Here is a 26,907-nt window from a genome sequence, read left to right as displayed (position 1 = left end):
GACATTCACTCACCTCAACCTTGCTGTCTTCCTATCCACCCATTAACCCTTTGGCCTTCACTCACCTGCTCACCCTTGCTGTCTCCACCCCGCAACCCTTAGTATTCACTCACCTCCCCCATGCTTGCTGTCTTTCCACCCACCTTGCAGCTGAATCACATGCTGTCTTCTCCCCCCCCCCCCCGCATGTCGTGTGTCCTCATGTCTGCGGTGGCTTAAAGCCCTGAAAGAGGGCAGAATGGAGATAATAATTGTTGCCACCTTTTTCTGTCATATTCAGCCTTGCAGTATTTAGCATCAGTGTGAGTGCAAGGAGTAATCTGGGGTGGGGGGGAGGAGCCTGGCGTGGTTGTGTTATGGTATGTCATAGAATATGCCTCTCAAGGCAGCTAATTTCTGTAGATGAATTGTTCTGACCTCAGCTTTCCATCTCCTTCCTCCTCACTGCAGCCTCTACCTCGGAAAAATATAGTCTTTCTCCACAGGAGGGACAAAAACAGGAGGGAAGCGACCTCAGCAGGGTATAATGACACAGAGTCCACACTGCAAAGCAGCCATTTTCTCCAGGGAAAGTGATCTCTGCCATCTGGAGATAGGCTTGCCAATCCCCAGGTCCCAGCGGGGGATTCCCCGCTTTTGAAGGCTCCTTCCCACCCCCAGTCAGCTGGCCGGTGGGGGGAAGTCCCGCCCCCACAGCCAGCACCTGCCTTTCCACTTTAGAACTAGAACAGGGGTGGCTAAACTGCGGCTCAGGGCTCCCAAAGCTGTCTTCTGCCCCATGCATCCCAGGACCCCATTTTGAAAGCAGAGAGCTAGTAAAAAAAATTTTTAAAGCAAAGAGGAGGGTGGACAGGCAGGCTAGAGCAACTGGTGAGGAAAAATCTGGTGACAATGTGAAACTCTGTTCACGGACAGCTAAGCCCGCCCCCCCAGCCCCCAATCCTGCCAGGACAAGCCCAGCATGCAGCTGCTATCTCTTCTTGCTGCTGCCGTTGAGTTGGAAACGACTACCAGAGAGAGGGAGAGAAGCCTCTTTCCTATCCAGCCACGCAAGCTCCTTAAAATCTGCAACAGGAAAGGGATGGGGAAGGCAGGCAGGGAGCAATGTTGCTCTTCTAGGTGATGATATCTAGGCACTGATCCAAAAAGAGGGAGGGAACAGTCCCTCATAGGTTTTCCAGTGTGCCTCTGCTTACTAAGAAGTCTCTTTTCCTCTGAGTCAGGCAGGCTCCTTAAAAATCTCTGGGAGAGGAAAGGGGAGGGGGGAAGCAGGCACGGAGCAATGTTGCTGTTCTGGTGTGAGGCTGCAGTGATCCAGAGAGAGAGAAAACAGCCCCTCTGTAGTTTTTCCAGCGTGCTTACTAAGAAGTCTCTTTCTCACCCAGCCCAAGCAACCCCCTTAAAATCTCTGCAAAAAGAAAGAGGCGGGGGAGGGAAACAGGCATGGAGCAAGTCTCTCCATGGTTTCTCCAAAGTCTGTTTATTGTGTAAATAGGGTGGGGGGTTTTTTGAGAGGGGCAGAACACTGTATGGAGAAGAAAATAAAAGCCTTTTTTTTTGCTTTAAATATAACTTAGGTAGGAAGTGCCTCTTTGCTCTTGCTTAAGGTGCTGAGCTGAGCATGCTGGGCACTTGCAAAACTGTGTTGCAGATTCATTGTTTGTTTTGGCTGCAGTGTATGTGTCCCATAATAAAGCCACGCTTGGAAATGCTACCAGACCATGACAAGGGACTTGTGGTTGTGGGATACAACAAATGACACTTTCAGTTAGTGGGGAAAGCAAAAAAGAGGCAGAAGTGAAGACTGAATTCAAGGAATGGAAAAACTCTTGTTTGAAAATATTTATTTATTTTGGGATGGGAAGGTCCTGACTCCACCCCCAAAGTCTCCTAGCTCCACCCCCAAAGTCCCCAGATATTTTCTGAGTTAGACTTGGCAACCCTATCTGGAGAGCAGTTGTAATTCTGAGTGATCTCCAGTCCTCACCTGGAGATTGGCAGCAAAGGTTCCCTAGGAGAAAATGACTGGTTTGGAGGGTGGAGTTTATGGCATTGTACCTGTCTGAGATCCCACCCTTCCTCCAACCCCACATTCTCCAGGCTCCACACAAATATTCAGGAATTTCCCAACCTGGAGTTGGCAACTCTACCTCCTTCCCAGCCAACCATCAACCTACCTTTATCTGCCCCTCTGACTTCAACTTTCCATCTCCTCCCCAATTCCTGCAGCGTCTATCTAAATTACAGTCTTTCTCCCCCCCCCTTTTGATCTACACAACAACCCTGTGAAGTAGGTAAGGCTGAAAATCTGTAACTGCTCCAAAATCACCCAGTCAGCTTCTACAGCAAGAACCTGGGTCTGGCAGACCCTGCTCTGAAACACTAACAAACATCACACTGGCTGTCATGGAGGGCTGCAGTTGAACAGCAGCAAGCAAGCCAGTCTAGTTAAGTCATGAAAGTCCAGGTGGAATCAAGTCACCCAGACAACAGAACTCTCTCTCCCTGGAGAAAATAACTGTTTTGGTGGGTGGAGTCTATGGTGGTTGGCCACTGCATAAGACAGGATGCTGGACTAGATGAACCATTCATTTGATCCAGCAGGCTCTTCTTACATTATAGAATCAGAGTTGGAAGAGACCCCCAGCGTCATCTAGCCCAACCCCCTGCACAATGGAGGAAATTCACAAATACCTCCTCCTAAATTCACAGGATCCACATTGCTGTCAGATGGCCATCTAGCCTAACTTCCAAGGAAGGAGAGCCTACCACCTCCATAGGAAGCCACTGAGGAACCGCTCTAACTGTCAGTTCTTCCTAATGTTGAGCCTGAAACTCTTCTGATTTAATTTCAACCTGTTGGTTCTGGTCTTACTTTCAGAGGCCACAGGAAACAATTCTGCACCATCCTCTATATGACAGCCCTTCAAGTACTTGAAGATGGTGATCATATCACCTCTCAGCCGCCTCTACTTCAAGTAAACATGCCCAGCTCCTTCAACCTTTCTTCATAGGACTTGGTCTCCAGACCCATCACCATCTTTGTCACCCTCCTCTGGACCCGTTCCAGCTTGTCTATATCCAGTGCTTTTTTTTTTTTTAGCAGGAACACACAGAAACGCGGTTCCGGCTGGCTTGGTGCCAGGGTGTGTGGCCTAATATGCAAATGAGGTCATGCTGAGCTTTTTCTGCAAAAAGCTCTATGTGAAACAATGGTGATGTCAGGGAGTGTGGCCTAATATGCAAATGAGTTCCTGCTGGGCTTTTTCTACAAAGAAAGCCCTGTCTATATCCTTCTTAAAATGTGGTGCCCAACACTGAACACAATACTCCAGATGAGGTCTTACCAGAGCAGAGCAAAGTGATGCCATCACTTCACATGATCCGAACACTATACTTCTGTTAATACAGCCCAAAATTGTATTTGCCTTTTTAGCCACCACATCACACTGTTGACTCCTGTTCAGCATATGGTCCACTAAGACCCCTAGATCCTTTTCGCACATACTACTGCCAAGACAAGTCTCCCTCATCTTATAACTATGCATTGGATTTTTTCTACATAAAAGCAGGACTTTACATTTATCCCTGTAAAAATTCATTTTATTGGTTTTAGCCTAGTTCTTAATCATGTACGCTTCCCATACTACAGCATGTACATTGTATTTATACCATTTTATTATGTACCAGACTTCTCAAGTAATATCCAAGTTATAATTTACTAATATTTTGATCCAATTTTTCTTCACTCTTTCAAATACCTGCCTACCAGCTGCCTTGGCCCTTTAAATATAGAATAAAATGGCTTCATAAATCATCACTGTGTCAGGCCTGCCAAACTCAATAAGTGTTGACAAATGTAGCCTTCTATCTAATTAATTTTGCCAGGAAAGAGGAAGAAATTAAGACTGTCCAAACCACTGAAGATTTAACACAGCTCCCCGCCCTTTCTTTCCTTGGCCCAGGAAATCTCCCACCTCAAGGCATAATTAGATTCTGAACATTTTTGACTGCCTTTTCCCTCCAAGAACTGTCCTTTTCTGTACCATTCATTAAACAAGCTCAAAGCAAGGTAGCACTGATTTTTTTCATATTCCCATATGATCCAATATATTACCTCCTAAACTGAGAACTGATTGCCATGATTTATTATTAGAAGTGAAAATACTTTGTTAATTAAATGGGAATATCAGTTGCATGGCATTATTCTGCCAAGTTCCACTACATGTGGCAAGAAACCATTCTAGTGAAGTCAAAGGCATAAAACCTAACCCATTTCTGCAGTTCCATATCATTTCGGTGTCTGGAACCCTTCATAGCTGCCTTCTGTATTACTTTTAACTGCCCTCCCTGTGTTCATGTGGGAAGAAAAACCTATGCCCCAGTCAAGGTTCTGTGATCTCCATGAATGAAACCCTTTTCAAGAAAGGGTGTGAGAAATCAAAGTATTCAGCCAGCTGAAAACCATAACACTTTTAGAAGAATGGAGTTTGAGTTGAGTGGCATCCTTAAGAGCAACACAATTTTTAGAAGAGATTTTTATAAAAATAAAAAGTATTCTTTGAAAAAATTATTCTAGATTATATAACAATTCAAACTCATCAAGACCTTCCTGCCCTGCTTGACTGACATGTGAACAGCATTCCAACAGCATTCAATAGCCAGTAACAAAAACCAATAGTCAACTTGCCATAGCAGCATTTTAACAAAAAAAAAAAAGCCATATCTCAGTGTCCTTCAAGGGAAGCGGAAAAGCATGTTACCCAGATACACAATTTAAGGATTATAACATTAAAAGGCCTCCCACATTAAAATACATTGACTGGACAACTCCAGAAAAAAGGAGCAAGAAAAACCATTTCCAGTTTTAAAAAAGCAGAAGGGTGAAAACTTTACAAAGCTGCTTTGTATATAACCAGGAATAAAGTCTAAATAAATCATGCTTGTAGTATATACAATAACAGCAGCAGTCTGTACATGGGCTTTCTCCATTGTGAGGCCTCCACCTCATGGAATGGTCTACCTGGTGAGGTCAAAGAAGTTTCCCACCTTCCTGTCTTTCCACAGATTATAGAAAACTGAGTTATTCAGGGGAGCTTTCTTACACAGGCAATTAGGAACATCCTGTCACAAAATGGTTCTGAAAATTCCTTTGGGAAAGGGGTAAGAAGAAGTGTAGATTATACTACTGTGTGTTGTACATACTGCCTCTTGTAGGGAAAGACACAAACCGAACCACAAAGCAGCACAAACTTTCTACAAACTTTGACATGGTTCATGGAGGTTTGTGCTGGTTTGTGAATGGATACATTCCCAGACAGATTGTCTCTGCTCCATCAAAACATTTACAAAACTTCAGAGTCACAACTTGGAGAATGTGTAGGAGAGCATCCAGGGGAGGTCCCTTCTGACTCTGATGTCTCTAGCTTGCAAGGAATCTGTTCTATACGTAACTGAACCTTGGTCATTTTGACAGGCACAGGTTCAGAAATTTATAGAATGGACCTGCGCATCCTGGAGATACCAAACTCACAGTGGACCAACCCTCCATGGATGCTCCTCTACATGCCCTCTAAGTTCAGTGAGGATTCAATTTAAAGCCTCTGAGTAATACCCCCCCCCAAGAAGGTACCCCCAGTACAGTGCTTTCCTAGGGGCATTTTTGGGGGTCATAAATTGGACCCTGTAAATCCAATCCCCACCACATTTGGATGGTAGGTAGAGGAGAGTCAGACAGAGATCCTCTGTGAGTTTGGTGCTTCTAGCATGCTGAGGTGGCATGAACCTCAGGAACTGAACCGGTTTGTAAGACAGCTAAAAATTTGTGTCAGTTCATGGTTTGCGAACAGGGCACATGAGGAACCAAGGACTGAACTGCATTTTCCTGATTCATGCCCATCCATTGTCTCCTGCTGTAAAGTATGATCCTACTACACAATTTTTGCATCACTGAACAAGTCAATGATACTTAAACTTGTACTTAACTCCATTTTCAAATTTCTGCACATTTTCACATTTCACACTCCAAATCTTTTTGCTTTGTTTATTGGATGTCCCCTTCTTTTGTTTACATTTGATTCATACAGTGTATTCTGTTTTGAGTTTCAGCAAGAAAGGCAGACCACAAATAAACATACAACACAAACTGGTTGCCCATAAAAAATTCCAGGAAGGTATAATCTGGAAATCCATTTTCATCTTTAAGATCTTCCTTCTACAGTTTGCTAAACTGTGAGGAGCGTAAGTGGGCTAATTTCTTTTCCCACTTTCTTTAGCCAATGGTCAATACTCTGTGCCTCTTGGAGTGTCGTTGCTCCCCATCAGGCTAGTTTTTGCTGCTGGTGGCCTTGTTTTACTCTTTCCATGCTTGGTATAGGAATGAGGCACTTTACCTTAAGACATACCATTAGAAATTTATTAGCTTGGAAGTTACATTTGACAAACCAATTCAAAACATATCAGAAGTGGTAGGCAGTTTTATACTTAAGATCTGTACCTCTTGAATCAACAAGACAGAGATGAAAGGGGGGGGGGCAAGGAAAAACCCCTTTATATGTAAGTCCAGAAGAAGAAACAAGACTCACTCAGTGACTGTATAGTTGTACACCGCATAGTGGATTCAGCTAGCTTTTATGCTGGTACAAAAGGGAGTTGACAGGGGTTTTTTGCTACCAAAAAGGCTCTGGGAGGGGGGAGTCACAAGACCTGCATGAACTTGAACCATTTGTGAGAGGGGCCTTAATAAAAAAGGGGAATGGGGCAAGATCTGGCAAAAAAAAAAGGCAGAAAGAATCCATCTCTTGGTTTTTTTGTTTTTAAATGTATTATTGATTGAGGAGGTGAAACACCTTATGGGCTTTACCTTCAGTATTTTTAAAAGGTTACAAGTAGGGCTGCCAGCCTTCTGGTCTGGATGGGGTTTTCCCCAATTTGGGGGGCTCACCCCCAGGCTAGTTGCCCAGTGGGGGAAGCCACAGCAGCCACCCTCTCCCTCTTGCCAGAGTTAAAGAATGCTACAGCTGATCACAGGAGCCAATCAGCTGAAGGGCCCTTTAAATCTGACAGGAGGAGAGGAAGAGGGGCAGAGGCTGACCACCTGAATTCCAAGTGGTGATTTACTGCTTAGAATTCAGGTGACTGGGATGGCCTTGCACGCCTGAATTCCAAGCGAGCACTGCCACCTGGATTTCAGGTGCACAAGCCCCAGCCTCACTTGCAAAAAGCACTTACAGAACCACCTTTAAAGTGCTGCTTGGAGTTCAGGTATGTAGTCAGCATTGCTGGGGGTGAGGCTGCATGCCCAACGTGATGTCATTGTACTGGGGACATCCTGACCCCTCCAGGAACACCCCCCAAACTCCCCCGCTGGGGAGGAGGTCTGACCTGAGAACCCTAGTTACAAGACAGGCCCAAGACTGATTGACTTAAAATTCTATACTATTTGGCCCTATTTTTAAGTCCTCCTACAGGGGATCATCATAGATAATTCCCCTGTGGTGGCGGCCAAATGGAGTGCTCTCATTGGCTTAGTGGTCACACTTCAGGTGAGACCGGGAGTTCTCCCAGATTTGCAACAGATCTTCAGACTATGGCAACACCCCAGCTGAGTTCCCTCCCCTCCCCAAATTCTGCCCCAAATCCAAAGTTGCCATCCTTAACACAAAGGCTTCTGGAACACGGATGTTTAACTTTTGCCTAGTAACGGGGCACTTAGCTTTTCTAGTAGGGTGTCCTGAGAAACCTGAATTGGCACATAGTCAAAATTCATAATTTTGATTTTCAGACGCACACTCACTGTATATGCAGACAAAGAATAGAGAACAGGAAAGGCCTCCTTGCCAGTTCCAAATTAAGTGGGATTGGGATTTATACATGGAAGCTAGAACATCAAGGCGGCCAGTATAAGGCACCTTTCTACCAAGATGCCACCAATATGCAAGCCTAAACAGATTCACACCCTTCTAAATCAACTGAAGTCAACGGGCAGAGAAAGGTGTAGCTTATTTTAGGACTATACTGTAAGTTTTATTCAGAAGACAATCCTCTCAAGCAGGGGTCATTTTGTAGAAAAAAAGGTGGTGGAGCTCATCCAGGGATTGTTATGCAGCTGCACCTACCATTCAATGGACAAGGAGGTGGAACTCTCAGAAGGAGGAAGTGGAACTCTCAGAAAGGTTCAGGAGCTGCGCTCCTGTGAGCTCCCACTGAATCGGAGGTCTGCTGTCAAGGAAAAAGACCAGGATGCCCTCACACAAGGACAAGAAAGGCCTTCAGAGACTCCTAAGGACTTCATAGTATAGTATATACTACAGCTGCATGTAGCTAAAGTGAGATTTCCTCTCCAGTGGGGGAATTGTGGCATCTCTTCCCAACTTGTCCAAGTAACCTACAGTCCAAATTAGACTAGGCTGATGGGGGAAAGGGAGATTAGTAACAACTGCCCAGACTTGTCTCATTTTATAAATTTTATTCTATGCATATAGTAAGAAAAAGCAATAAAAAGTAGGGAAGTACTAGTGCTGTTAATTCCTCTTTACACAGGTTGTCCCTGAAATCCAATAGTCTGTTTCTTTTCATCTTTTTAGGAATTAGGAGTTGGTTTCTAATCAATCCCATTTTGACCAAAGAGAAATTCAGAGAGCCGTGGAAGTGGAGATTCTGCAAAATTTCAGACTTTCACACTATCAATGCTCAGAGGCAGGCCATGTCTCCCCAAACCTTCCTGTTCTCCTACTCATGCACCAACCTGTGGTGTGTAACAAAACACTTCTGAGGGCTGAAGTTATAAAAGGGTGCATTGATATCTGCAAAAATAAAATGGAAAAAGAACTAGAGCAGGGGTGGCCAACGGTAGTTCTCCAGATGTTTTTTGCCTACAACTCCCATCAGCCCCAGCCAGCTTGACCAATGGCTGGGGCTGATGGGAATTGTAGGCAAAAAAACATCTAGAGAGCTACTGTTGGCCACCCCTGCAACAATGCTAGCATGTACATTGCCAGAAGAAAAAAATGCCTTATTCTTTTAATAGTGACTTAATGGGAAACATCCCATCAACAAATTTACCAGGCAATGTTATTTACCTCCATGCCATGAAAAGTTTAAATCAGAGGTCCCCAGGTGGCACCAGTGTTGGACGTAGGTTCAGATTTGTATTAGAGCATGGACAGAGTACCAAATAGAATTCCACTAATTTTGATCATTTGCACTAACCTGCCTTAACAAAGTATTATATATGTGTTCAAAGTATTATATTTGCTGAGCTCCCCTTAAAAGTATTATAGGGCCTTTCTATGATTTTGGTTCCAAAGTCCTAACAAAGAACAATGGGCTACTGTTAGAATCTTTGCTAAGCATTTTAGATATGAGAGGAAGGGCGTTTTCGCACAGAGCTTACCCCGGAGCGACGTCCCTCTTCACCGCGCAGCATCTGCGTGGATTTCGCACCAACTGCTCCGCAGAACCAGGAAGAGCCGCGAAGAGCCGAGCCTTTTGTGTCGCTAACGTAAACTGGTTTTTAGCAGTTTACATTTGCGACGCAAAAGGCTCAGCACTTCGCGGCTCTTCCTGGTTCTCCGGAGCAGTTGGTGCGAAATCTGCGCAGATGCTGCGCGGTGAAGAGGGACGTCGCTCCGGGGTAAGCTCTGTGCGAAAACGCCCGAAGTCTCTTCTTTAACAGATACTTGTTATCTTCATTTTTTTTTCTGTAAACATCTTTTGGTGGAAAGTAAGCTATCTTCTACCTCCGGAAGTCTCTGGGAGCCTATCTCTTGGAGAAGGTCAAATCCCCCTGCTACAGCAGAAGCTCTGTGCTTACTCATCCTGGAGTCGAACAGGAAAGGGGGATAAACCGCAGATATGAAGTATGGGAAAGTGGGACTTGGGGGTCCAGATTAGCGGCCCCTGGGTGATATCTATTCATCTCTCACTTCTAAGTTGGGATATGGGACTTATTTGACCAATGAATGTAATCAGAATGTCAAAGGCGAGGACCGGTGTAGCCAATCTGTGAGTTGGCCTTTGTTTACAAAAAGGTATAAGATGTGACTATGGGGAAGAATTTTGAAGGAGAACGGAGAAGGGGGTGAAGGGTTTGTTTCTCCTTCCCACATTCAATGTGGAAAAAAAAAAAGGAATCTGCAAATCAACTCTTCTGTGCCTCGGTCGTTTGGAAAGCCCCTTGATTTGGAAGGAGGGGGTTTTGTCCATTTGCTACACCAGTGGGTGCCATGATGCCTTTTCTGAAGCAGCAGAAAGTGTTTTTGCGCATCAGGGCTTCAGATTGGCCATTGGAGATCTGATAGTCTGTGCTGTTCTTTAAAAAGATACTTTGGCAGCAGTTGCCACTGCAGCACAAGGAACTTCACTGCATGACTGAATGTAAGGTGTGCATATCCAAGAAAGTATTTTTCAACCATATGCTAATTTTAAAAGGCATCCTGTTAACAGAGTTTCTGCCTGAAATGTTGACCAGTTACTATTAGACTTATGCATAACCTTGCTGCCGTACTGTGGCTGGCTCTGCCTCTTGGGGCAGCCATTTTGTGGTTGTACCCACATTCCTATGTCAAAATTCCAAAGGTTCCTGAAAGCTCAAAAAGGCTGGGAACCCCTTGCTTAATTTGGACATATTCACCCATTAAGCATCTATGCAAGAGACAGGGTGTTTCCCTCCAAGCCTATTGGCAACCCTAATGTGCACAGGTGCTAAGAAAATACCACTAGGCAACAGTTGCATGCATCAGTATCCAGCTTTGGCAAGGGGCAGGTCAGACCTGTGAGCCTGTTCCTATGGATAACGCTGCCAGCTTCAGGTTGAGAAACTTCTGGAGACTGGGAGGGGTGAAGCCTGGGAAGGGCAGGGTTTGGGAAAAGGAAGGGCCTCAGCCACATGTAGTGCTATACAGTTCACCCTCCTAATCCCTAAACAGTTCTTCAAAGGAGATGGTAAATAAAGGCACCTCTTAAGCTTCCTGATATCATGAAGCAGAAAACCATGGAGGCACTCAGAGATGTTCAAGGAAAAGTGTCAGCAACATAATCTTTACATTTGTATTTGTAGAGAATCGTATGTTCTTGAGAATATCTGTGGTATTAAAGCAAAAAATAGCATATTCTTTGGCTGATTGAAAGGAAATAAAATCCTTTGATTTTTAAAAATATAGAAAAATAGATATTTGCCTCCCACACCTATGCATGGCAGAATACCCCCATTTTATGCTGCTATAGGAAAAGCATGCACCATGCAATCCTAACATTTTTAATACGGTCAAAGCCTCCCTCTCCAGTTCTTCCTACCAGCAGTTGTATGTCACTATCACACACCAAATCACCTTACAGATCTAGCAGTGAATCTAATATTGCCTTGGAACTTTCTAGAAAGGCTGCATTTGCAAAGCAGTAACACACCCAGATGAGAAAATCATGGAGTGCATTAATTTTGTAAGTAAGTATGTAAGTACCCCCCCCCCCCCAATATCAGCACATTCAAGTGATAGGTACAATCATTTTTTCCCTCTCGAATGAGAAGCAATCCCTCATTTTTATGGTTAAAGTTGATAGATTGCTTATCACTAAGTTATCATCATGAGCAGAAAATGAAAAAGATCCTTTTAAAGACATCACAGGCATTTTCAGTACATAGACATTCCACCTAGCTTCTTTAGAGTCACACATAGAACACAAGATGATGGCAAACAAAGCAAAAATACTCTGTAAATACACAGATATCGCCAAAGACCTAGCATGTCATAACAGCTCCATGTCAAGTACGTTGCCAATTTTTTCTTCTGGTAATGACTAGGCATGCAGAAAGAAAGGAAGCAAAGCCACCTGCATTCCTTTACTTGCACAGCAAGAAAAGCTTTGGCTACATAACCTAGTGTGAGAAAGAAGAACTGTTTGAGAGGCAAACAGTTCTGGCTACAAGGGCATCTAGCCCATGTTCTGTTTGTGCTGCCTTGTGCATCTCTGCTTTGATTACAGTCTTCAGCAGCTATAACTTGAAATCACTACCAAACGTAAAGATGTCAACTGCAGATCAGAATCACTGTTACTCTGGACCTTACTGAAACTGGTCAGACTGTTGCAACTACCAACAGTTCAGCCTTCAGTCCTGAGAACATGGTCACTTTAACAGCCCCGTCAGTTTTCAAATTAGATTCAGGTGGGAAGCCTGGTTGGTCTGAAGCAGCAGAACAAAGTTTGATTCCAGTGGTACCCTTAACACCAACAAAGTTTTATTCAAGGTATAAGCTTCTGTGTCTGCACAAACTTCCTCAAATTCACATGAAATGGCTTTGGATTCATTGTATCTGAAGAAGTGTGCATGCACATGGAAGCTTATACCTTGAATAAAACTTTGTTGATCTTAAAGGTGCCACTAGACTCAGATTTTCAAATTAGTTACTCCACAGTGAGTATTGCATTCCTAAATAGTGCCAGGATCAAAGCCTGGGGCCAGTGACCAACTAGCACCACAGTTTTAGCATATACATTGCATAAGGAACTTCTAGGATCAATTTTCTGAAGAAAACCATAGAGGGATGCCAATTGTTGCCACAGGCAACATTTCAGACCTTATGCAGTTACTACTCAGAAGCCACTATGAAGCATAGAAGTGACTACTGAAACACCAAAATTACCACTTAACAAATTGGGAATCACTGTCTTTATCTCCCACTTACCCCTTACTGGAACCTGCAAAAGTATTCCTATTATTCAAGGACCATGTCCCATTACATACCAGTTGATGAACTGAGATTTAGCTAAAACTCTTCAGCTTTCCAAGCCAGAAAAACTGCAGTTCCACTGGATTTTTGTTGCTAAACAGGAATAAAGTAGTTTCTTAGAATGCCTCATATCACTAATGCAAAACATTTAAATCTTTCTGACAAAAGAGCTGTTAGAAACCATTTTCACAGACCCCATTCCTCTTCAGCTAGGCATTCACAAAACATACACACCCAGAAAAAGGACCATATCCCTATTCATCCCCCAACCAACTCAAACAGTATATTAACATACCATACCCATCAAGAGAACGTGAGTTGTTGCACTTAAATAAAACCTCTGCACCATCAGGAATCTACCACCGCATTACATGCAGCCCTCTAACAGGCACCAGTGGTGCAGTTTAGAAGCAATCCTCAGCAAATTCTGAGTGGTCCCCAGTTAAAGGTGACTTATTAAGCCCCCAGACAAAGGAAAGGGCCAATCAAGAGTGCAATTACCTCGGAGTGCCCTCCACCGGAGGAAGCTCTGCAAGAAGTGCATGCTCTTTTTTTTCAGTCCCAGAGGAGGAAGCAACATTAGCCTGACCTGATCACGCTCTACTTCACACCACTTGGTCACTTCAGCATCCGTCCAGCTCTGAGGAAGTACATCTAGTCTGATCAGCTAATCATTGATATGAAAATGAGAAGCTTCCTCCCCCCCCCCTTCACTCTCTAACTCCCCAAACAAGCAATTAGCATGAATAATTACAGCTCTGATGATAATACCCAACCAAGTTTGAGCAAGAAGGGGGGAAAGCTGTAATTAACTCTTTCTTAGGGATCAGTTAAGAAGTTCAGGAAATATCATAGATCTACTTAACTGCTTCTGGGGATGTTCCCTTAATTCTAAGACGACTAGGTCTACAAGTAGGTTGAATACATGTTAACACCTCCTTTTGACCATCTGACAGGCAGAGTTCCACAGCCTAATTACCAAATGCTGACTCAGAAGGCTTGGAAAAGGGGGGCGGAGTTTATGAAAAAAAAGTGATACATTATCAATAGTTCAGCATTTAAAAAGACAAATCACATAGTTCAGCCTCAGAGTGGGAATTCGTGATGCCCATTTAACATTGGGCGTTTTCGCACTGACCTTACGCCGGAGCGACGTCCCTCTTCACCGCGTAGCGTCTGCGCGGATTTCGCACTAATTGCTCTGCAGAACCTGGAAGAGCCGCAAAGTCCCGCGGCTTTTGCGTCGCAAATGTAAACCGCCAAAAACCAGTTTACATTTGCGACGCAAAAGCCGCGGGACTTTGTGGCTCTTCCGGGTTCTGCGGAGCAATTAGTGCGAAATCCGCGCAGATGCTGCTCGGTGAAGAGGGACGTCGCTCCGGAGTAAGGTCAGTGCGAAAACGCCCATTATTATTTGAATAGAATTTTTCCCTGCAGAACTTTGGGCATACTGGATTTTGTAAATCCTGTAAATGCTTCAAAATGTGTTCATGTTGCAGACTCATGGTATTCTGGAACTAGCAAGTAATATGTTGCAATCTGAATGCCTCTGAATCACTGGCTAAGCAGGCTCAGTATCATGTTGATTCTCTCTTTTAAAAGTTTGCTGCAATAATCAGCCTCATGACACAGCTTTGGAAGAGGAGTGTGTAATGTACTGAGTGACGAAACGTGTTGAAGGAAACATGCTTTATTAGCGAGTACATCACAAGGCGAGGCAACGCAGGCCGGGTCCCGATTATATACATACCCTGGAACAACCCTCAGTCTGGCCAGGTCCAATCCTGGCCAGTTAAACTTCCCACCACAGATCTTAATTGGCGGAGCGTATTTGCGGAGCTACATCCGGGGACCAGTGGACTTCCACTGGTCACCTCCATAGCGTCCACTGTGTTGTAATTTCGGGACTGAAATGCAAGACACAACACTCCTCCCCCCCAGTTCAAGACACGAAGTCTTTCAAGTAGTCTGGCACCCTGCGTTCCCAGGTCGGCCTCCTCGGGGTTATTTGGGGAGTTGGAGCGGCCGCCATGGCTGGCGGGGCGGCTGGTTCCTCGTGGTGGGGTGATGCCGGAAAAGGGCTGTCCATCACCTGTTGCTGTTCCGGAATCTCCTCTCTGGGGGGTGCTCCCTCCGCTGTGGTGCTCTTCCACCCGCATAGTCAGTGGGGCCGGCATAGGCTGGACAGCTTCCGGGGGTGTTGCTATTAGTACCCCCCCCCCGCTTCCTGCTCCCCTGATCACTGTCGGTTCTTCCGGCAGTGTGCAATGGCGCAGCTGGTCAATATGCCTCATTAGGATCTGACCCCCCTTCAATGAGACCTCGTAGGAGCGGGACCTGGTGACCCGCAGCACCCGGGCGGCTAACCACTCTGGCCCACTTGTAAAGTTCTTTGAGTATACCGGATCCCCTGGAAAGAATTCCCTAGCGGCTTCCCTGGTTTCGGGGGAACTGAGGAGGTTCATAGCCCGGTCAGGATGCAACCTGTCTAGTCTCGTGATCAACTTCCTCCCCATTAGTAACTCGGCAGGGCTTAACCCGGTGACGGGGTTGGGGGTGATTCTGTTATCAAATAGGAAGGCTGCCAGGCGGTGATCCTAGTCTCCCTGTACAATGTGACCCAGGGCCTCTTTAGTGGTGTGCACCATGTACTCTGGTTGGCCGTTGGTGGCTGGATGAAAAGGGGCGGACCGAATGTGCTGGATGAGGTACCGATTCAAGAACTCCTGGAATTCCCGGGAGGTGAAAGCGGTCCCATTGTCCATGATGAGGGTCTCGGGAATTTCATGAGTGCAAAAGACCCTTCGCAAGGCTCTGACTGCTGCCGCGGTGGAGGTTGAAGTTACGGGAATCACTTCCAACCACTTGGTGTATGCATTGACTAAGATAAAAAATATTTGGCCTTGGTATGGCCCTGCAAAGTCTAGGTGTAACCGGGACCACGGCCTCCTGTTGGACTCCCAGCGGTGGACAGGGGCACTGCGTGGATCAGGTCGGGACTCTTGGCAGGGTTGGCACCTTCGAACCCACCCTTCTATCTTCTCGTCCATTCCCGGCCAACATACATAGCTACGTGCCAGGGCCTTCATGTGCACTATCTCCGGGTGTGTTTCGTGTAGGGCTTCCAGCACTTGCTTCCGCAATTGGGGGGGGGGACCACAACCCTGCTACCCCAAAGAAGGCACCCCTTGTGCATGGACAGTTTTTCTCTGCGTGATGCGAATGCCCTGAATTCTGCGTCCAGTTTGCCCGTGGGCCACCCCTTCCCACCCAGTCTAAAACGCGTGCGAGGATGCGGTCTCTACCCGTGGCCCTAGCTACCTCAGTGGCGTGCCAGGGCCTTCATGTGCACTATCCCCGGGTGTGTTTCGTGTAGGGCTTCCAGCACTTGCTTCCGCAATGGGGGGGGGGGCCACAACCCTGCGACTCCAAAAAAGGCACCCCTTGTGCATGGACAGTTCTTCTCTGCGTGATGCGAATGCCCTGAATTCTGCGTCCAGTTTGCCCGTGGGCCACCCCTTCCCACCCAGTCTAAAACGCGTGCAAGGATGCGGTCTCTACCCGTGGCCCTAGCTACCTCAGTGGCATGGAGGGGCCTCTCTGGTAGAGTCTCTATAAGCATCACATGGTGGGCGGGGATGGGATCCGGGTCCATAGAGGCAGCGGCAGGCGGCTGAGGGCGTCCGCATATCCCATAGCTTTGCTGGGGCGGTGGACCAGGGCATATGTGTAAGAGTTGAGGAACTGGTTCCACCGCAGGACGCGCTGTGACAAAATTTGCAGTGTCTGGCGGTCTGGGGCGAGGAGGCCCAGTAGTGGCTTATGGTCTGTGGCGATCGTGAAACACCTACCGTACAGGTAGTCGTTGAATTTATGCACACCCGCCACTATTGCCAAGGCCTCCTTGTCTATCTGGGCATAGTTGCGCTCTGCGGGGGTCAGGGTCCTCAAATAATAGGCCACGGGAACCTCCCTCCCGTCTGAGAGTTGGTGCCCCAGAATGGCGTCCACCCCGTACAGAGAAGCATTGCAAGCCAGAATCACTGGTAAGGATTCGTCAAAATGGTGGAGCACGTCATTAGAAACTAGGAGGTCCTTGACTGCCTGAAAAGTGGTGGCCTGCTTCTTTTCCCAGACCCACGGGGCGTTTTTATCGAGGAGCTTATGAAGGGGTTCTGTGATGGCTGCTTTGTGAGGCAAAAATGAATGATAAAAATTTAATAATCCCAAGAAACTTTTTAACTCCGTCTTGCAAGTGGGGGGCCAGGGCGTGGACAATAGCCCTGGCCTTGTCGGCTGTCGGGTGGATTCCCACAGTGTCTACTGCAAACTCCAAGAACTCTACCCTCAACACCTCGAGGGAACACTTCTCCCGGTTTACTTTATGTCCCGCCGCCTGGAAACGGCAGAGTACCTCACGCAGACGGCTGCTGAACTCCTCAGCGTTGGGGGCAGCAATCAAAACGTCATAAAAAACGGTTGCACTCCGGGGATCCCTTTGAGAAGAGAATCCATAATGCTCTGAAAAATCCCTGGAGCCACACTAACCCCATATTTCAACCGCCGCACCCAAAAAGCTCCCCTGTGAGTCATAATGTCTGGGCTTCTGCTGTCTTGGCATCCACCGGGAGTTGCTGGTACGCCTGGGCCAAGTCCAGTTTCCCAAAAACCTTAGAGCCTGCTAGGGCTGCCAGTATGTGGCTGACCACTGGAACAGGGTATGGGTTGTCCTGAAGTGCCTTATTTATGGTGCACTTGTAATCAGGGCATATGCACACATCTCCATTCAACTTCACTGGAGTGACTATGGGTGTTTCCCATGCAGCATAGGATACCGGTTCTAGCACTCCCTGGGCTGTGAGGCAGTCCAGATCCGCTTCTATTTTTGGTTTAAGAGCGAACAGAACTCGCCTGGCCTTCAGTCTTATTGGTCTCACGTGGGGATCGAGGGGTAAGGTGATGGGAGGCCCCTTGTAGCACCCCAGGGACCCATCAAACACTTCTGGTAATTCCCGGCACATGTGCTCGAAATTTTGCGTTCGCATCTGCTGCACCCCCACTATTTGAATACCCAGCGGTCGAAACCAGGCCAGCTCCAGTAATGTGGTGAGCTGGCGTTTGACCACGAGAATGTCTAGCTTGCCCTTAAAGTTGTTAAACTCTCCCCTTACAGTGGCCCAACTCAAAATCTGTACAGGGTTTTTTTGGAAGTCCCGCGTCCGCGGTATGAAGTCCGCCAATCACAGCCAGGGCCGGCCACGGGGACAAAGTTTTCTTAGAGACTCCTCCGAAATTATGGAGATGGAGGAACCCAAGTCCAGCTCCATTAGGCATGGAGCGGTCTCAATTAGGACTGACACCCTGATCTTATCTGGGGTGGTGAGGGGCAAGTTCATTACCTGCAGTCTAGTCGATACGGTCGAGTAGGCATCGGTCGAGTCGTGGTTGGTGGACTGGCGCCTGCGGGTGGCCTTGGCCCAGCAAGCCCATGCTATGTGGCCCACTCTTCCGCAGTTCCTGCAGTCCACATTGCGATAGGGGCAGTCCTGGCACTGTGTGGATCCTCACAGCTGGCGAACTTGGTGTTGGCTGGTCTCTCTGTCGCTCATGGCCGAGTGGGTGCTCTCGGCCCCATTCCTGGTTGGCGATGTAGCTGGTTTGCCTTCTCCTCCTCTGGGTTGCCCGGTGCCATCTCCTCCTGGTGGACGGCTTCCGCTCGCGGGATGTTTTAAGCTTTGGTTGCTCTCTCAAACGTGGTGGCTTCATTGAAGGCGAGTTGGAGGGTGAGCTCTTCCTTTGCAAAGAGCTTTTGCTGCAGTCTTTCGTCTCGGAGACCCCAGACGAAGCAATCCCTCAGGGCTTCATCCAGCTTGTCGAAGCTGCAGTTCCCCACGATTTGGCGGAGGGCGGCCAGGTAGATGGCGGCTGTCTCTCCTGCCCCTTGATCGCCCCTTGATCCCTCACTGATGGTGATGGGCTTAAGAAGATGGTAACTCTCCTTAGAAATGCACTAGAAATCTATTTATATCCATATTGTATTTCTGCTATTATTGTGAATCCATGCAGCCTTTTCACAGAAGCAGAAAAAAATTGTACTTTTAACTACTGGCCTAATACATCTGATTAACTGGAGCTGTACATCTTAAACCCCCCCCCCCCCAAATTCATTAGTTAAAGAAAAAAAGACTACTGAAATTTTTATAACTCCCTAGCATTAAAACATTAATTACTATGCAACAAAGTCTTTCAGTATATGTCTTAATCTTATTTATGAAGTCAAGGTACTCAGGGCATCCTACAACATAATAAACCAAATAGAAATGCAATAAAATATTTAGATATTAATTTGAGTAATTTCAGGGGTGGGGTTCCAAGAAGTCTTCAGGATCTTGCTGTGGTACTGAACTAAATCTCATGCTCACTAGTTAATTTTCTTTTCTAATCTGTTCAGAGCCATAAAAGCAACTGAAATTGCGATGAGTCCCTGCAAATTATCCCCCAAAGGAGCCCAGGGTGGTATACATGTCCTCTTTCCCCCTATTTTGCCATCCCTAAAGCAATTTATTATCATGCCTGAGTGGAATTTGAGCCTCTATCACCCATCCCTAGTCACCAATACCATGCAACTTATGCACATTTGAAATATTTTCACTTGCTAACGGTCCACTTCCAATTATTATTTGTGTTGTTTGGCAGCTCCCATAAAGCTGGAATTACTTCAGAATAGCTCAAGGTTTTGTATCCATAATAGCACTAGTAGTAATTAGGGTAACCAGATGCAAGGATTGTTGGTTCCTGTTGTGCAGAACAGGGACTTTATATGGGAAAGCTCCTTCAGGCAAATGCGCTTTCTAAAATGGCAGAAAGAACAGGAGCCCTGTCCTTCTGCATCTCTGCTTCTCTGCTTCAGCTGCATTTTGATGCCCCTTATGATATACAGTTTTGCCAACAGGCCTGAAAAAATATCCTCTCACTTTAATGAAGGCTTAATGTGTGGAATGGACAGCTGGGGTTTGAATCCAGCTTTAAATCCACTCTCAGTTTGTGGGGTGAGGAGAAATTAACTAAAGGTAACCCATACTACTTACAGTCATAACTTATTCTAACTAGGATTTTCCCCAAAAGAAGAAAGGATGTGCACGCCTGCACAGCAACAAACCTGATCTGTGTAAATCCTGGCTCAAAGCCAGTTAAAAGTCGGATCTCAACCCAGCTATTGTGTTAGAATCCCATCTGGGCCTGTGTCACAGTAACCCCAATCTCATTTTCAACCCTTCTAGAGACTGCCAGCTCTGTCTTTTACCTCAGGGTGTCTGCCAAGTGCACATTGTTTTGAAAAGGCAGAGCACATTCATAGTCCTTCTGTAAACATCTTCATCAATTCTGAAGAGCAGAGTCTGGCAGAAACACACTGTGATGTAACACACATACTTCGGAGAATGGTATCCCTCAAGAGTCTGTGTAGTCTTTAGGGCCTCAGGAGTGGAAAGCTTTATAAAAGTTTCCACTGAAGCACAGTCCCGGAGGTCACTCAGTGCTTCCACAATGAATCTGACAGGAATGAGTTAGCTAGAGAAAAGAAGAAAAAAGATAACCCAAGGGGGAAACACTGGCTCACAGGCTTTCTGACGTAGCACAAAGTGGGCCCCGGAACGAATGGAGCAGAGAAAGAATTTCAGTAGCAAAGGGCAGAAGCCCCCCTGTACAAAAAGGCTAAAGATTCAGTGATCTGAATCAAAGATGCAGAGATACTATTTTATTAATAGTGATTGTTCAGCATGGGCAATGACTGTGTGCAGGGAAAAAAAATCCTCAGGAGAGAACACTCTTGCTGGACTGGCAAAATCCTGTCCAGATCCAAGTAAACACATAGCATTTTTCTTCTGTTGGGAGCCAATACAGTGCAATAGGCAAAGCTTTAGTAATGGCCTGGTCATAAAGATCAAATTTCGAAACATCTCAAAGTATTCTTGGAGGGATAAATTGAGATAGGAGTTGCCAAGCACATGGTACATTTAAAATACAGGTGATGAATGAGTCCTGGTCTACTTACATTGTAGTGATAGGCACCATGGGAGTAAAGAGTGGAGGGATCCCTGCTCCGAGCTTTCTGTTCTCTAGCACAGTGGCTCCCAACCTTTTTGGCACCAGGGACCAGTTTCGTGGAAGACAATTTCTCCATGGACTGGCGGGGGGGAGTGGCGGTGGGAGTTTTGCTGCACCTCTGCCCTGTCCCTGCCCCCATGGGGGTCTTTAAATGGGAGGGGGACTGAGGCTGCTTCTGCTGCCTCCCCGCTAGGTAGGCAAAGGTCACTGCCAGACTGCCTCTTTCGTCCACCCAGGTCCCGAGCAGGGGAAAGGGGTGGTGTGGCACCTCTGCCTCACTCTGCGGCCAAGTTGCTAACAGGCCACAGACTGGAACCGGTCTGCGGCCCAGGGGTTGGGGACCCCTACTCTAGCACTTCATCTTAGTTGCTTTCGGTTATGATTTGACTACCTTTCTCACCTGGCTCTACACTACACACCATTCACAAGCACCTTGGCAATTGTCTGATGAGAGAGCCTTGCAGAGACCTGGTTTTCATTGTCCTCCACCCCCCCCCCCCCTCAGAGAGCTGCACAAATCAGCCTACGCATAGGGCACCCTGGGCTGCATCTAGGCAGGGGCTGTGGGGGTGGCACCCTCTTCCAGATCTGCCAACCACACCTTCTCCTGGTCCCCCAACCCTTCTCTCCTCTTGTTTATGCTTCATAAATTAAATTAGCATCCCATGGTGCCCCTCCAGGAAAAAAAAATCCTAGATATGGGCCTGAGGACACCCTATTCCACAACTGCTTTCTAAACCTAATGGGAAGAAATGAGAGAATCAAATCCCTTTACCACAGAGACTAGGAAATGGTGTGGCATTGGGACTGGATTCTTTCAGAAATACGGTTTTATATTCCAGCCAACTTCATACAGTACCATCACCATTTATTCTAAAACTACCCTCACAAGGGGTGGAATAGACAGAAAAAACAGCCCTGGAAAAGGGCCTTACCCCTCAGCTCACCCTGGCCCTACTCTCCCACTGGAGTGAGAATGGAAGAACGGAGGTGCCATGGCATCCTCTTTGGTTGCCCACATAACCCATTCCATTATAACCTGATCAGGCTGGTTGCAGCCTTTCATGCATGCTGTTCAGCTGGGGTGAGCTGGGTGATGTGTGTGTGTGTGCGTGTGCATGCAAGCCTTAATGGTCAATCCACCCCAACCCTTACTCATTCAGACACCCTCATGCCTTCTACAGAAACATCAATGCAATTCAGCTTCATACCAAATGAAGCTGACTTATACTAGGTGACCATCTGTCTATCGAGGATAATTTTGTCCATTCTGAATGGCAGTGAATCTTCAGGATCTTAGGTAGAGGTCTTCCAAATCACTGACTACCTAATTCTTTCAACTAAAGATGCCAGCGATTCAAGCAAGGATCTTTTGTATGCAAATCAGATGCTCCACCAATAAGCCACATCCCCTCCCCTAAGTTGTACAGGTCTCAGATCTCTTTTGAATAGAACCTGATAACGGAGGAGGTGCAGAAGCCTCTCCCAGGGTACCCACCTGTTGAGGTTGATGGTCTCTGATGGACACTCAGGATGGTATTGCTGGACTCTAAATTACTTGAATCACTCAAAGCCCACAGATCTGAATAATCCAGCTCCCCCAAGAGAGTGCAATTTTTTATGACCCCTTTTCTGTTATATTTAAAAACATTAAAGCATTGTCAAGCAGCCAGGTTTTCAGATCTATAATGCATCCACATGTAGAAATAAGGAACAACAAAGCATCAACACACACAAACATGGAAGTAGCTGCAAGGAAAATATTACGACTATGTAAGCTGAAAAGCCACTGGGGGAAAGAAAAAACCTCAAGCAGCAAATAATGGGGGTGGGTTAGGTGACAAGTCTGACTTTTGAAATAAGGCCTTATATCTGTCAGATTGTCCCCTGGTTTGTAATGCCTAGGCAGCCGAAAGCTGTGCAGCATTTAGACACTCAGGATCACTCAATGGCTAACCAAGATGACGTGGGCTGACAGTCAGTTCTCCAGCACCCATCACAAATTTTGCTCTGTGCACAGCTTATATCTGGATGCTTGACAGAGGAGGGGAGAGTAAATCCAGAGGACAGCATAGCTTTAATGAATAAAGCAAGGGAAGGATGCTGAGACTGGAATGTGCCATCTTTTTTAAGAGTCTAATTTCAGAGCCCAATACATTGCTTTTCACGATGCTACAAAGGGCTCAAGGGAAAACTTAAAGATCTGTGAAGCTCAGCAGAAATGGGGGCTGCTATTGTACCCCAGCAATGAGGGGCAAGGAGTAAATAATTAATCACAACAGCAACAGAGAGCTAACAAGCTGGATCAAACTGCATGAAAGATGGAAGAATTTCTTTCTCCTCCAGCACCTCCCACTTCTTTAATACACTGAAAACCTCATTTGAATAATATAGCTCTCTGGTGTCCAGGAGATAAATGGTAAAAAAATGTTAAAACTTCTGCATATGTATACATATATGTATTATGCTGGTTTAAGATTTCCAGTACTTAAAACTTCTGCTGATAGAAACAGTAGATATTTCTCATTCTCTGGGGCTAGTCTTTGCTCAGATCCTTCTTGAATCATAGCTTAGAGGCTGGTGGTTTATAAACATGGACTTAGAAACGAGGCCATTTGTGAGAAGGGACAAAACCAGATCTCTTCTTCTGGACTCAGACTTACTCTGCCCAAAGTGTCTCCTTAAATCTTTAATGTGGAATTATATTGCAGAAGACATTTGTTTTGATTACTCTTGTGAATTTTAGAAGCTCACCATGTCCTAGGGAGCTTTCTCAGTACGAATGAAGCCAGGGGTGGTGATTTACAATAATTCAATGAAAATTTATGTGAAGTAGTGAATTATGAAAAGGTATCTCTTAAAAAATGTTTATATTCCTCAAAGCCACACTGGCTCCACTACATAACCCCCCCCCCCCCCAACAGTCATAAGAGACAATCATTCACACTGGATATAAAACCCCAAAGAACAAGAAATCACTTAATCATAACTATCACAATGCCCTTGAAATACCAACCTTACTGTAAGTATCACCAATCACAACTGGCCACATCTACCAGATTAAGTCAGTTTGGCTGCAAGGCCAGCCCCGCCAAAAAGGCAGATCAGATGGTGACTGATTGATAGATTTCTATAATCAAACTGGAAACTAATTGGAATTTCTATGCTCTGGATCCCTTTAGTATTACATATATGGGCAGGTTGCTTTAGCCATCTTACCTTGGTCTACATAGCTTAGGGTTGCCAAGTCTAAATCAGAAAATACCTGGGGCTTTGGGGGTGGGGGCCAGGGAGACTTTGGAGGTTGGGCCAGGATACTTTACCATTCTCTTAAATAAATAAATAAAAATACAGCAGTGCAGTTCCCCTGAACACAGACTTCATTTCCTCACCCCAGCACTTCCACTCTCTCTTGCTCTCTCTCTCTCTCACCCACACACACTCACACAGCAGCCAAAATAAGGACAGTTTGGAAGCACACACTTTGTGGTCTCACTGGGGCAATTTACTCACAATGGGAATTGTTGACTGCGCTATACTCAACCCAGTTGGTCAGACTAACACAGGGAAACCAGAGCTCACTATTTTAGTGTGCAAACGGCTTAGGTGACTGGAAGGCAAATGGAGCTTCTAGGCTCCTTCCCTTCCTTCCCTTTCAACAAGCTGGTTGTCCTGTAGGCTTGCCCCACCCCCATTCAGCCTGACTCTTAAAGATGCACACACACGTTTCTAAAAGCAACTGTTCCCAGTGTCTTCTTAAGCCTTCCGAGGTTTGAAGACACATAGAGGCTGTTGGGGTAGGGTTTCCCTCCACAGGCCAGCTGACTGGGAGTGGGAAGGAGCCTGCAAAAGCAGGAGAACCCCCACTGAGACCTGGGGATTGGCAAGCCTAAAATAACTAAAGGAGACCAGCATGACTGTCTTATATAAAATATCTATATAATAATGTTTGAGAAAAGGTTATTTCCTTCCACTGATAATGTTTGATCTGGTGTGCTATAGCATCTAACTGGGTGATCAAGAAACAGTTGTGTGAATGTGGTTCTTGGAACTACTTAAATTCTCAGCCTTGATTCTTCATAGGCTCACTGCTGGATCCATTCACATGCTTTCAGCCTGATTAACTGCGCTGCAGAAGAATTAAAGTTTGATCCACTTGGACAGCATTCTCTTGCTCTGCCTCATCTCAAGATTACATTTTGGGCCATCTATGAGACTTTATCCCAAAATGAGTATAGCAACAAGCAAGGTAGAGCAGAGCCTCATGAGGATCAAAACATACAATACTTCTATGGAAGCCTGCAGGACACACATGATAATCTGCCATTTTATGGCATACCATATTGGGATGATCAAAGCTCAACAATTTCTATGACCCACTATTCACAGAAGTCATGTGTGCTGTGTCACATTTGATTTCTCATAGCTCAAGACAGAACTGTCTTTTATAACTCGGTAACATTTCTGCCCCATGGCGCAGAGTGGTAAAGCTGCAGTACTGCAGTTGAAGCTCTCTGCTCATGACCTCAATTCTATCCCAGAGGAAGCTGGGTTCAGGTAGCTGGCTTAAGGTTGACTCAGCCTTCCATCCTTCTGAGGTTGGTAAAATGAGTACCCAGCTTGCTGGAGGGGAAGTGTAGATGACTGGGGGAGGCAATGGCAACCCACCCCATAAAGTCTGCTGTGAAAACATCATGATGTGACATCACCCCAGAGTCGGAAACAACTGGTGCTTGCACAGGGGTCTACCTTTAACATTTCAATAATAGTGAAGTCACTACAATATGAGACTTGCAGCCCCAGCCCCTTGATCCTAAATGTACTTATTGGGAAGTAAACACTAACTAAATTAAAGTCTCCAAGTAAATGTACAAAGGATTGTGGTATCAACCTACAACATGAATGCTACACAAATGTAGGGTGGTTTTCCCCCACCCGTAAACAGCCACCTCCCCTGAATATCGAAAGGAGGTCATGTCCCTGATGGCAAGTCATTTACATTGCAAACTCCCCCGCTTCTCTGACTTACTTTCAAGTCCCCCAATCTGTTTGCATAATTGGGGCTTCTGAGAGAGGAAAGGAGAGAGAGAGAGAGTATGTGTGTGTGCGCGCATATTTGTGCTACATCCCTCCTAAGCCTTCACACAGCTGGCAGTCTGGAAAACTCCAGTAAGCAGGGGTTCAACTGAAATGGAAATAGTTTCTCTTTGAAAACAGGGAATTAAAAGTCCAAAACAGATTCAGTGCAGCTAAATTAGTCCCCAAAGTGCCAAAAAGTAACTGCAAACCTCCACCTAAATAGCAGCCAATGGAATGAGTGGTAAATAGCATTTGATGTGTCGGTTCTAGGGGATAGAGGAAGAAAAGGCAGTTTGTGCAAACTGGAAGCATACTGCTGCCCCAAGGTAATAGGAAAGGCTTGGATATCAATGCATTCTTTGCAAACATCCAGAAAGTTGAAATAACATCACACCACCACTACTATCAAACCTCATCCTGTGAACAAAATGTAAGAGGACAGTGACTTGTTTCTGTTATAATTTTAATACACTGTAAGGTGCATTGAGCCCTGACCTGCACAGCCCAGGCTAGCTCAGTCTCTGAAGCTAAGCAGGGTCAGCCCTGGTCAGCATTTGAATGGAAGACTACCAAGAAAGTCCAGGGTCACTATGCAAAACCAGGCAATGGCAAACCACCTCTGAACGTCCCTTGCCTTGAAAACCCTACAGGGTTGCCATAAATCAGCTGCAACTTGACAGCCCCCCCCCCCCAAAGTCACACTGAGTTCTATAAGGGTGCTAATAAATTTTTAAATAAAATTATTATTATTATGAATTGTCACAGTCAGACGTTTGGCTGATAGATGGTGTTCTGAAATTCAAGATCTAGCCAAATTCTTGAGAATTGCCAATGTATCTTCACAGGATACTTGCTGTTCCAAGCAACTCTGTCTTCTGGAGTTCAGCTGGTGTTATTTGCTCAATGCCCAGAATGTGCCGGTGTTTCTTGAGCACTGCTCCAAGAGCTCCAATGACAACTGGCATGATGGTCACCTTTTTCTCCCAGAAGTGCT

The 26,907-nt window shown here is 45.9% G+C and overlaps 1 protein-coding gene across 7 annotated transcripts in view; it reads right to left on the bottom strand.

The window, feature by feature from the left end:
• The window catches only part of GRIP2 (glutamate receptor interacting protein 2), a 637,553-nt gene that overhangs the window by 229,141 nt on the left and 381,505 nt on the right, over positions 1 to 26,907 (bottom strand). The window contains exon 1 of one of the 7 annotated variants that reach the window (XM_060239629.1): positions 13,230 to 13,382. The exons of 5 other annotated variants lie outside the window; for them this stretch is intronic. In XM_060239629.1, the coding sequence (XP_060095612.1) occupies positions 13,230 to 13,308 (79 nt within the window). In that variant the 5' untranslated portion in view covers positions 13,309 to 13,382. Of the gene's footprint in view, positions 1 to 13,028; positions 13,158 to 13,229; positions 13,383 to 26,907 lie in introns of those variants that run through there. One more of the 7 variants, XM_060239633.1, reaches the window with a different exon arrangement.

This window comes from Heteronotia binoei, chromosome 5, assembly GCF_032191835.1.
Source record: "Heteronotia binoei isolate CCM8104 ecotype False Entrance Well chromosome 5, APGP_CSIRO_Hbin_v1, whole genome shotgun sequence".
Taxonomy (NCBI): domain Eukaryota; kingdom Metazoa; phylum Chordata; class Lepidosauria; order Squamata; family Gekkonidae; genus Heteronotia; species Heteronotia binoei.
Note: the sequence above shows the minus strand (reverse complement) of the source record. Positions and strands in the feature narration are given on the sequence as shown.